Source organism: Diabrotica virgifera, chromosome 1, assembly GCF_917563875.1.
Source record: "Diabrotica virgifera virgifera chromosome 1, PGI_DIABVI_V3a".
NCBI classification, from domain to species: domain Eukaryota; kingdom Metazoa; phylum Arthropoda; class Insecta; order Coleoptera; family Chrysomelidae; genus Diabrotica; species Diabrotica virgifera.
This window is the reverse complement of record NC_065443.1, coordinates 61,629,574-61,643,005: the sequence shown is the minus strand read 5'-3', so window position 1 is coordinate 61,643,005 and position 13,432 is coordinate 61,629,574. Positions and strand designations below refer to the sequence as shown.

The 13,432-nt window shown below is 31.0% G+C and overlaps 1 protein-coding gene across 1 annotated transcript in view; it reads right to left on the bottom strand.

Annotated features, from left to right (window-relative positions):
* Window positions 1-13,432, bottom strand: part of LOC114331278 (Krueppel homolog 2) — a 78,676-nt gene that overhangs the window by 638 nt on the left and 64,606 nt on the right. Inside the window, exon 4 of the mRNA XM_028280794.2 lies at window positions 7,597-7,730. Coding sequence (XP_028136595.1) covers window positions 7,597-7,730 — 134 coding nt within the window. The remainder of the gene's footprint in view (window positions 1-7,596; window positions 7,731-13,432) is intronic.

The following is a 13,432-nucleotide window of genomic DNA, read 5'->3' as shown; positions in this document are numbered from 1 at the left end:
CCAAAGAATTGAAAGAAGCCATAAAATCTAATAAAACACCTTCTCTGAAAAATAATCTGCAGGCGCATTTGTTTGGGTACCGGTGGAACCATAAACAACGGAAATATTTTTCTCAATTCAAAGAATAACAAAAATTATATTTTAAAATGCAAATACATTACACTGGGTATAAATCTTATCTCATGAAAAGTCACGTTTCAAATTTGCGATACAATAAAGATATAAAAATTTGTATTTTACTAGAACTAGATAATCCATGCGTACCTACCCATTGATGGTAGAAAGGTTAATCTTTATGGTAAAGAACGACCAGTGAGATTAATAGTCGTGAATTGTCTATCAATCCTTTTGATACCGTAGGTATCTGGGATTATATTATAGTGTATTTTATCCTTAGAGTAAGTGTGAGTTTTATGGCTAAATCTGGAAAATATAATATTTAATATTTGAGGTAAGTCTGGCTTCCCCTATTATGAATTTCTAGATCCGCGCCTGCTGTCTAATTATTGTGTTATTTATTAAAAAAATACGTTTAAATATTTTAAGGGCGTAGGCGCAAAAGTTCGCGCCAATGTATTTTAAATGCATTAGTTTTTTTCGAATCCGGAGAAAACTAATAAGTATTTTTAAAAAATCAAGTGCCAAAACAAAGTGTACCACACACATCTTATAGAAAATATGTCACTTAAATGAAATAAAATTTACATGAATATATTGGTTCCGAAATTACAATTATTTCATACCCTTGCGCCAACTCTAAATTTTTAATTAATAACGGCGTAAATTGCAATTAAAGTTTATCGAAATCACATTTTTGAAGTCCATAAAACTGTCATTCATAAATACTATTAGTCTGGTGGCTATTGAAAATAGCTTATCCCAGCGTGGGCTAAGTAGATTAGAGGAACTATATACTCTTGTATGCCTGGTCAAATTATACCTAGTTTATTACCTATAAGCCTCTGCCTTAAAAATTTATGAAGTGACGATTCCGAAAATATTTTTTCACCCTTTGACTCATTTAAATTCCCATTTGATTTAGATCTATTTATATCAATTTACGGCGTTATTATTAAAAATTCAGAGTTGGCGCAATGATATGAAATTATTGTAATTTGGAGACCATTCTATTGATTAAATTTTATTTCATTTGTTTAATTTTTATTTTGAGAATGATTTGCGAAGTGAAAATCGAAACGTCAAAATAAACGTATTTTCGTATTGTGGTTATTTCCCATTAAAAATAGTAGATTATTATCATAAAAATGCTACAAGCAAATAGTTTCAGAGCTATGTTAAAAGAACATTTTAACTAAATATTGTTTGTTAAAACGTCTTATTGAAGCACAGAATCTTCAAATATTCTGTGACATTCTTAACGGGCTACCCTGTATACTAAACTTGCGTGCATAGAAATAGGTCCACTTAAAAATTTGGTCATTTTTGATGTCTAATATTTTCTAAACCTGTTGGCCGATTTAAGTTATTTTTTGAACATGGTATAGCCTGATTCTTTAACAATACCACTGTTACAATACTGTTGCTAAACAGGTAAATTTTCATTGTATACCGGGTGTACCAATCAAACTGTGTTTTTTTCTCAAAGTTCGTATCACCCTGTGCAATATTCTAGCATTTACAAAATACTGAAATTAAAACTCAACTATAGCCCCAGGTCTTCTTAACATTCTGTTTTTTGATTCATTCGTTTATGTTGGATAATAAAAAAGTTGGGTACTTTAACAACTAGACATGTTCTTCATCAATACATGGTGTTTCTAAATAAGTACGACAAACTTTAAGGGGTAATTCTGCATGAATTTACTACTTTAAAACCAGTTGAGATATGCAAATGAAATTTGGTGAGTTTAAAGAGACAGTTATTGTTAATTTTCTGACATAAAATATGATCGGGTAATATGATCGGTCATATTACACGTATGCGCGCTAATGGTGAATATTAAATTCTTAATTGTATGTCAAAAAATGTGCAATAACTAAGTCTTAAAACCCACCAAATTTCATTTGCATATCTCAACCGGTTTTAAATCAATAAATAAATCGTCAGTTTGTAAGAAAAAATTCAACATCCCGTATCTCGTAAACGAAACATTTGCGGACATACGTTTATAATGCAAATAGTCATTATTTTTTCACGCAGAATTACCCCTTAAAGTTTGTCTAGTTGTTAAAGTACCTAACTTTTTTATTATCCAACATAAACGAATGAATCAAAAAACATAATGTTAAGAAAACCTAAGGCTATAGTTGGGTTTTAATTTCAGTATTTTATAAATGCTAGAATATTCCACAGGGTGATGCGAACTTTGAGAAAAAAACACAGTTTGATTGGTACACCCGGTATACAATGAAAGTTTACCTCTTCAGCAAAAATATTATTACAGTGGTATTGTTAAAGAATCAGGATATAACATGTTCAAAAAATCACTTAAATCGGCCAACAGGTTTAGGAAATATTAGACATCAAAATTGACCAAATTTATAAGTGTACCGATTTCTATGCACGTAAGTTTATAACAACATTCCGCATTAGCAACTGTTAAATGGCGTTTTATGTTTTTGTTTATTAATTATCCACCTTTTTTAAGATAAACTGTATAAAAAAAGATTATTGAATATAATGTAAATTTCCCATTAATTAAATTTATAACTTCCCTATAAAATAATTTGCATTTATTCAGGGCCCCCGTAACCGGGCGTGCAACGCGTCCGGCGCACGCGGGCGTAACCCCAAAGGGGCGCCAAACCGAAGGTTTGGTAAATAAGAAATATTTATTTTAAATGAGATAATCATTTTTTATATACAATTTTAATTATTTCATGAACAGCTAGAGAAATCTCAAAAATCAAATATTGTGTTATTACTGAAAAAATGATTATTATTCCCGTCCTGAAATGTTGAACTTACGCCGTCTAAAATATATTACATTTTATTGTTCCTTCCTAATTTTTTTCTTTGAAGTATGAAGATAGATTGAATTACGCTTGCCATATGAAAATCAAACATCAAATTACACTCCTTGATGAGTAGAAACATAAATTAATACCCATAACGCAACTTTGCAGTTTTACTCCTATATTATGCAAAAAATTATGTTGTATCGCAGATTTAAAATGCGTTTATCTCGAAAACTGTTGAGGTTTGCGAGATGAATGTAGTATACCTTTTTTAAATAAATATATTAAGAAAATAAAAATGTGTATTCAATAAATATGTAGAGTGGGGGATAAAAAAATTGAACGTATTAAATGACCGCTGAAAGACTTATATGGTGCCTCGCAGATTTAAAATGCGTTTATCTCAAAAACGGTTGAGTTTAGCGAAATGAATGTAGTATACCTTTTTTAAGTAAAAATATTAAGAGAATAAAAGTTTTGATTAAAAAAGTATATAGGTATAGTGGGTTTTGATTCAAAAAATTGAATCTATTAATTAAGCGCTGAAAGACGTATATGGCGAATTTAAATTTCTCGTCCCAAAAAACCCCCGCTTACCAAATGTCGTGTTATTATCCCGTGTTTGTTAGGAAATATTCAAGAATAAATAAAATAAAAGTTTAACTTTGACACCCTGTATTTCGGTTATTATCAACTTTTGTACTAAGTTAGCTTAAATCGACCTATTTTAACCTCAGAAATGTGAGGTTAAGCTATGGCCTATTCTTTACCAAACATCCTGTATAGTAGATTTAAAGGGTGCTAAAATATGTTCCGCACGCGGGCGCCAGTCAGTCTTGCGGGGGCCCTGTGTTTATTGTTTTCACAACATCCAAAAACTACCTACAATGTCAACAAGACCATGTAAAAAATTAACATTTCCATATATATTTCTAGACGATGCAAATGTGTACAAAATCCAGTTGAACAAGAAAAAAAGGTGAAGGTCGTGAGTCCATGGTGACGTGTAACTGAGTAAATATACTTGATTGTATATAATTAACCAACATTGATAACAAATTTGCAGTGAGTTATTCGAAAAGCATGTCACTTCTTATTGTGTAGATAAAAAATCACAAGGTACTTACTATTATAGACTCAGTCGAAAGTCTCTAGGCCACGTTCAAAACTTAAATAGAAAATGCAACAAGGTTCTGAAACTGCCTTCTTATAGCATGACTAATTTAAGCATTATGTTTATACGGGATTAAGCCGCAATTATTGGTGTAATGAAAATTACATTGTTAAATAACTGTTTGATGTTTCGATGTCCACTCCGGAAATAGTTCTCAAAAAGATTATTTTAAAAAATTCTAGGAAGGAGTATCGCATACTTTTTTGAAAAGACATATAACTTATAAATCTAGGTTGTACCTACTATAGTGCAGTCACTGAAGGTTTTCACCTCCGATTTCGTTGAACCTCCATCGATTTTCATGAAAATTGGTGAGTAGTTAGAGGATACCCCAAGGAACACAGGTGACATGATGCCAACTTGCGTTTTTACCCTGGGGGTGGATGCCTCCCCTTCTCGGGGGTGAAAATTATTTCATTAAAAATAATACCACAAATCGATAGAGGGAAAATTCTACGCAAAATTTGTTATATAAAGTTATTAACATAAATCAATACTTTTTGAGTTATTAAAGATAAGATTTTTATTTTTTCGTAAAAAAATGCATGTTTTAAAGCTGTTATTCGCGTATAACTCAAAAACTATAAGCTTTTACAAAAAAGTTATTATTACCAAAATTAAAGATAATAAAAAATTGAATACAATTCCCATTGAAAGAACTACATTAATGTTAATTCAAAGTGAGTTATGGGTACTTGAAGGTATAATTTTTTCGACGAGTACGCAAATCTAAGTATTCAAGCTTAACTAACGGGAAAACGATGCAGTTTATAAAATATACCTACTAAGCACTTGTCAAAGTACTTCGAAATACCTATCAAATAAGCTCCAGAAGAAGTTAATAGCATCAAAATTAAGCAAGTTATGATGAAAATAAGAGAACCCTTTCGACTTTTTTTGGAAAAAGTGAAAAATAAAACATACGCCACCATTTCCACAAATATTAAAATGAAATCCTTACAAGAATTTATTTTTATTAGCATAAGTAATGATTTCAACAATTTTGACCGGTTTAGAATGCATATTTTTGAAAAAAATATATAATTTTAAAAAATCACAGTTTTTTTAAATTGTCGTAATTTTTATTTTCTTTTAATAATAACTCCAAAAATACTCAATATAAGAAAAAAAATATATAACCAAATTTTAGTTTTTTCTTATCAAATATTTTACCTTTTTTACTATTTTTGTAGGGTACAGAAAAACCGAGATAGAAACGTTTAAAGCTTAAATTTTGCTGCGAGAACCATGTAACCGGGGCCATTTAACCTTTTATTTTTAAAAAAGTAAGGAGTTTAAAAGATTAAATTCAACGTGGTTTAAAAGCCCTTAGTTTTAGCTTTCAAATGGTTTTTAGGTGAATCTGATATCTCAAAATTAACGGAGTTATTAAAAAAACAATTAACATTTTTTGGAAAAATTTTTGAAAGATAACTTTTGAAAAATTTTAACTTGTTCGGGGGCTTATGTGATAGATATTTTTAAATACTTTGATAAATGTTGTAATATAAGTTTATGTTTAATATCATTTTCCCGTTATTTAAGCTTTAATACTTAGATTTGGGTAGTCGCCGAAAGAAATATAAATTCAATTACCTATAACTCACTTTTAGTTAACATTAAAAGGTTTTTCTGGTAAGGAATTTATTTCATTTTTGTTAGCTTTAATTTTGGTAATAATAACTTTTTTGTAAAAACTTATAGTTTTTGAGTTATTTATAGTGTGACCAACTAGCCCGAAAAATCCGGGACATGGCCCGAATTACGAAGTCGTGTCCCGGCGTCCCGGACAAGGCATCCGGGCCATCCGAATTTTCAACGTTTTGGTAAAATTCTATTTTGAAATTTTGAATACGTTATTCTTCTAAGAATTCACATCAAATTGAATTGGTGGAACGAAAAAAAGTCCACAATTTCTAGCGTGTAATACTAATACCACATTCAAAACGTCCACATTTTATATCGTGGTATTATAGTTCTACGAAAACTCAAACTCTGACTCAAAGTCAAACTCTGAAAAGACGATTCAAAAATATGGACATTAAATAATGATAATTATATTTTTATATTAACCTAAGGTTCTATTTACATGGAAATCCAACATCAGTTAATTTTGTCCTTTTTTGATAACGATTTCCGGACTGGAAGTCGAAACGTTAAAAACTAACAAAAATGTAATCATCATTACAACCCATCCCATCAAAAAAAATTGTCAACATAAAAATGTTAACTCGTTTAGTGCCCACGAAGATACTGTGTCGTCACGAGGGTTTCGTCAAGGTTGCCGACGACGCACAAGTGTCGGCGGCAGTACTGCGTTACTAAATGAACTATTTAGGTACGTGGTACCAGCCAAGTGGCGTTTGTTCAAGATGGGCACCGAACGTGTTAAATAATCAATAAAATGATGATATTAAAGTTGTAGATATATTTAAAAAAAATAGCCCGATTTTCATTGAAAAGTCCCGGATTTTAGGTATATTTTTTCAGCCTTGTCCCGAATTCGACTGAATTGGAGTTGGTCACACTAGTTATTTATAAAATATCGGTTAAAAACATGTATTTTTCTCACGAAATATTAATCTTTAATAACTCAAAAAGTTTTGATTTATTTCAATAACTTTATATAACAAATTTGGCTTAGAGTTAGTCCCTCTATCGAATTATGGGGTTATTTTTAATAAAATAATTTTCACCCCTGAGAAGGGGTGACATCCACCCCCAAGGTAAAAGCGCAAGTTGGCACCATGTTACCTTTGTTCCTTGAGATATCCTCTAACCACTCACCAATTTTCATGCAAATCGATGAAGGTTCAACGAAATCGGAGGTAATAACTCATAATATCCACCTTCAGTGACTGCACTACTAGTGTAGGCGCCAGCTATGTCACTGACTGTCGCCTTTTCAATTCTGATGGGCAAACTCAACGATTTCTTATGGATTTTTGGCTGCTGATTACGAATTTCGAGGGTGGATTTCGATCCGAGCGGTCAAAAAAATGTTTATAAGGTTCTGGCTCATAAACTAAAAGAGATAACAAAATTTTTTTTAAATAAAATTTGTTCCAAATAAAAAACAAAAAAAATATCGTTTACCATACTTAAATCCAAAGATCAGAACTAAAGATATGGTAAAATTAGTGGATAGTGCAAATTGCAAAATAAGTATTTTTCAAAGCTTTTTCGAGCGTAACTCGGCTACTACGCATGCAAATGAGTTACACAAGGTCTCATTTTAAAGCTTAATTCGTGAACTTCACAGACTTCCAAACAAAGTTTATTAAATTACTTTATCTTTATCTGTCTTAAAGTTATACCCGTTTGAAGTTATAATTTTCTTAAAAAATTTGTACATTAATTTGTTTATAAGGGTTTTCTACTTTCTTTCCTGTCCGATAATCTAAGCAAGACCTGAGGTCTCTAAACTTTAAACTTTATAAAAAAATTATACATAAAAAACAATTAAATGATTAAAGTAAGCTTATCAAGAAATAGATACTCACAGCAATATTAATAGGACTGTGTAAGGCATCAAAAAGATTTCTGTAAATGCAACTGCTTTGAGAATGTTAAGGGACTGGAATTCTACTAGAGAAATCAGTAATCTTGCGCCCCACCATGAATTTTGACCTAATGTCTGGAAAATAAAACAGAAAAAGTTATAACATACAAAGTAAATACAAGTATTCTTATAATTATTATCATCTGTTTTATCAATATTTCGATCTGTGGTTAAGTTTTCCAATAAGTACTTCCAACACAATTGGTGTTAAATTATTCCACGATTATTGCCAATAAAATATGTAGTCACATGTGTTTTGTAAATCAGAATATTATTCTTTTTCTCATAGGCATCTTTCAGTGCGTCACAGTTTTTCGATTTCTTTCTAACGCATTAAATTGTATGTGACACAAAAAAGGGACGTCCGTGATTACAGACATTTATAACATTTATTCTAGTTGTCGATAGATGGTGCTATAATCGAAAAAAAAATTATTTACGAATTATATAATATATCTACGAATATAATTAGTCCTGTCGCCAGGGGGGGAGGGGTACAACGGCCTCCTTAATTCAGATGGACTTACCCAAGTTTTTTGTATGTATTTTGACCCGTAGAACACGAATTTTTTGGGTAACAGTTGATCCGGATGTCGATTAGATTGTTATAAACAAAGAACTTGAGGAATTACATAACAGCGATTTTTCGAAAAACAAAACATGTTTTTGTATTTTTTGGGTGATTTTCGGCAAAAATGGTCTTACAAGTTTTTTTGTGCATAGTTTCCGAGATAAACGCGGTTGAACTTTCAAAAAATCGAGAAAAAGTGCAATTTTTGAACCCGAGTAACTTTTGATTAAAAAATAAAATAGCAATTCCGCTTACTGCATTTGAAAGTTCAAGTCAAATTCTATCGGTTTTGATTATTTGCATTGCTAAAAATTCATTTTTTTTATTGTTAAACAAAGCTATAAACACATAGTGTTTCCCGTGCCCAATGCATGCGTTTTAATGTAAGTAATCTACGTAGAAATTGTCTGTATGCGCGCCTACTCGTTCGATTTCAAATGAGAAATGCACTGAAAACATCATTCAAGCACTAAGTGTTTATAGCTTTGTTTAACAATAAAAAAATTAATTTTTATCAATGAAAATAATCAAAACCGATAGAATTTGACTTGAACAAAAAGTTATTCGGGTTCAAAAATTGCAATTTTTCGATTTTTTGAAAGTTTAACCGCGTTTATGTCGAAAACTATGCATCCTACCAAAAAACTTGTAAAATCATTTTTTGCTTAGAATGAGCCAAGAAATACAAAAAAATGTTTTGTTTTGCGAAATATCACTGTTATGTGACTCCTCAAGTTCTTTGTTTATAACAATCTTATCGACATCCGGATCAACTGTTACCCAAAAAATTCGTGTTCTACAGGTCAAAATACATAAAAAATACTTAGGTAAGTCCACTTGAATTAAGGAGGCCGTTGTACCCCCACTGACGACAGGACTAAATCTGTATAATTTATAAGACTATACAAATCAAAGAAAATACCATTTTATAAATGCAATAAACACAATTGATTTGTTTTTATGCCAAATTGCAAATAAAATGTGACAACTGTCAAATTTAACTAAAATGTCATGTTAGAATAAATGTTATAAATGTATATTATCACGGACTTACCTTTTTTTCTATCATTTGTGACGCGCTGAAAAATGCCCATGAAAAGGACTTTACTATTGTTTATTTATTTCAAGATAAGAGTTCATTGTTTATAAAAATAGTTGATTGTGCTACTTATGAGCTTATTGTTATCCTAGATAACATTTGCATAATTAGTGTAAATTTTTTTAATTTCCAACTTAAGATAATATTAATGTCATTTTATAGACAAATCCGTGAGCAAATGGTATATAAATTTAATTTAAAAATTCTTGTTTGTTGTAAGGTTTTCTGCAAATCTGAAATGTTTTTTTTCGTACATCTCCTCGATGGTATTCTTCCATAGTCACTGTTGTTGTTCGTTCTTAGATGGTACATGATATTTTCACTAAAATGTCTACAATCGCCCGCCATGTTAGGTGTAATTTTCAATGTTACCACCGAATTGCATGGAAACTTGGGATTTAGGTACTACTTACCCTCCGCTTTAAAGTTGGACCCGTACCGTTGTTTGCTTTTACTTGGGGGATGGGAGTCATCCCTTCTCGAAGGTGAAAAAACATACCTTTAAAATAAGTCCGGAAATGGTTAAAGTTACTAATTATAAGTTGTTCTATGGAGTTTTTTTAACTAAGTCAATACTTTTTGAGTTGTTTGCGAGTGAAAATGTTTATTTTAAAAAAAAAACACGTTTTCATGCGGTTTTTCTTAGATAACTCAAAAGGGTATTTTACCGAAAAAAAATATTCCTAGCAAAAATGTACCTTATAAAAAAACGAAAAAAATTGTGTATTCATGGAGTCTATAGACCCAGCAAAAGCAAAGTTGTAGCTCATGAAAAATACGTTCTTATTATAAAATTCCAAATCGAATATTTCAACTTGAAATAACCAAAAAATGAAGCTTTTTGTGTGAAAAACTCATTAAAACTCGCTCAAAATAAATTTGGCCCCTTTTTTGGTAATATTTAGCGCCTTAAATGAAATTAATCGTTTTTGTACCACTTTACAATTATTTACTTTACTTATGTATTTTTTATACAATCTTGTAAGTTTCACAGGTTCAAAGTACTTATTTTTAAAAGGGTTGTAGTTGAAAGAGCTTGAAGAGTCACCAATCACGAGTGTATGCAAACTTTGCACAGCCATACCAATTTTTGTCATACAGAAAAACAAAATAAAACCAAAATATTTATAAAAGCAAAAGTTAAATTTTTTACTGTTTGATATTTTTCGTATCCCTAATGGTTTTTCGGCATTTCGGCAAAAGGCAATTTTTCAGAAATTAAAAAAAAAGTTTTTACTATAAAACCAAATTTTTGAAAAATAAGTATACTACGAACCGGTCAAACTTTCAGATCATACATACAGAGTGTTTCATTAATAATTGGAAATATTTTAACTCTAAATTATTGGTCTCAAAATATTAAGATTTAACCCAAATCACTAAATTAAAATGTAGCTCCTTACTGAGTTACAGGGTGTTTTATTTCAAAATTGATAAAAATATTGATCCTCATTATGTACTTTAAAACCGTTTGACATATCCTTGGCATACTATGCGGCAAGTGTAGGTACTGCACCACCTTCCTACAAAATGATAAATAAACGTTTCTGGCTACTGCCAGAGGCGTACGACGGGGGAAAGCCATTGGTTGACCCTTCCCAAATTCTACGCCACTGGAGGGATTGCTATTTTAGTGCAAGTTTTCGATTCTCCAATACTTTGTATGTAAATAATATACTCTTCATCTGTAACGATAAAGTCACTAGTTTGAGATATCTGAAGTTAAAAATGAAACGGCACAGTTATTTTGATTAATGTATTATCCCCCTCCGTTTTTAACTTCAAATATCGCTAAAACTAATGATTTATCGTTACGAATGAAGGGTATATTATTTACATAGAAAGTATTGGAGAATCTAAAAATTATGCTAAAATAGCAGTTCCGTCAGTGGCGTAGAATTTAGGAAGGGTCAACCATTAACTATTTCGTGTAGTACGTCTCTGGTAGTAGCCAGAAACGATTATTTAACATAATTTAGTAGGATGTACAGTAGGGTGCATCGAAAAAATAAAAGTTGGAAATGTTATATCTAATAGAGTGAAAAAGTTGCTAGTGTTATTTTTCAGCATATTAGTATTTTTAATTTTTTTTTTCTAAGCGAATTTTCTGCCCCCTCCCCCCCCCCCAACGACCTTGAATTTTATTAAATATCTTATTTTTATGGAAATTTCAATTTATATTATTTGGAATAAAATATGTGCTAACTCGATCTTTAAGATCAATTAAAGAAAACTTAAAATGTTGTCAATTACAAATTTAAACGATATTTAAAGTTCTATTTGTTTTTTCAGTCTCCCCAATTCCTTTGAAATGTCCCGCTTCGTGAGTCCGTGCGTGTAATTTTCACTTATGTTTGGTGCGATGCCTTACTTTGTTATTATTGTTGTTTGTAAATTCAAGATTTTTAAATTAGATAAACCAGGACCATGGGGAATAAAATCAAGGTGTGCTGTGGACCGTCCCATTTTTGGGCAACCACCAAATATACCTGAAAATGTTTTACCGAAATACAAACAAGCGATAAAGTTTTGTTGTTGCAAGAGGATTAAAAAGTCAGCAAGAAAGAGCCAGAATTTTCTGGTATTGTCGAACAGGTTGCAATTAAATTGGATGAAATATGGAAAAAGGCTTTAATCCCAATAATTTAACATACAATAATTATTCAGCTTTTAAAAGCCTATCATTACAAATATATGAAACTTATGAAACCATTTAAGACCAGGCAAAACAGTGAATTTTACAAAAATAAAATTTAGTGCTTTAAGAACAAAAGTAAAACTACAAGTTTCGATCTTGCAGCATGCAAAAGTGACAAAATGATTAATTGTCTTTGTAGCAAATCTCAAAAAGTGCCTCTGGATGAGCGCAAACTATTAAATCAAAGAGGTCCCAGAAAAATGGTGATAAGCGCGAGTGATAGGAAAAACAAAAACAAATAAAATCAGAGAGAACAAAAGAAGAAAGTTACCGACGCAAAGACAAAACTTTAGCTTAAGTAAAAAACAGTACCAAGTCTTATGGTCAATCGATCGTGGAAGAACACATAACACTTGTGCATGAGCCAGGGTGCAAATATTTCGGATATGGGTGTCCGCTGTCTGGTATATCAGATAGTATCTAATCCAGCGATTGCATGTGACGAAACAGTCATAAATACTATCGTTAAGGGTGGTGTAATACGGCTGTTAGAAGAACATCTTAAAAAACCGCTTCAGTGGTTTGTATGTCTGCGACATTCACATGATCTACCCCTTGGACATCAAAAGAAGTTTGCCAGTGACCAAATCAAAAAACGTGAGGATCTTCAAACTGGAAATTTTATTAAGAATCCTAACTTAGACCCTTTTAACATTGAGATTGAGAAATATCACTGCCACAAATAATGTGTAGAACGATGTGTCAAGCTTGTGACACAAGCTTCTCTAGCAGTTTGTGGATCGTATTCGAAGGATGGATTTATAAAAACTCGAATTGATTCCAGAAAAACTATGCCTCACTTTAATGCTAAATCGGAAGACATCTTCGAATAGAATTCTTTTACCATATTTTTTTGTAATATTTGTATACCTAATTTTGTACTTTACTTTTATATTTATTTTAGTATTAAAAAACTTGGGTGACGTCAAGGAGACGGATAAGTTGGGCTATTTTGTTATAAAAAGAATGTTTTAGTATACTTTTCTTAAGTAAAATTTTTAATTGCCTTGTGAAACCAGAAAATATTTTCCAATTTAAACAGAATTTATTTATTCAAGGTCTATAAGGTATTACATTTCCCTTACAAAAGAAATTCGACTATTAATGTATTTTTTCTAATTTTTAGTTGCCGTGGGGGCAGAAAATATTTTTTTATTTCAACGCAATTTTACTAAAATACTAAATAGTGTGTTAGGCAACTTTTGTGAGCTATTACATTTTCGTTTCGAAATAAAAATTTTTTCGTCTGTTAACATTTTTTCAAAATTTTTAGTTGTTTTGGGGGGCAGAAGATATTTTCCAATTTCGAAAAAATTTTACCAAAATACTTGACAGTTGATTGGGCAACTTTTGTGAGGTAGGTATTACTTTTCCATCGCAAAAAAAATTCCGCCTTTTTCGATGCAGCC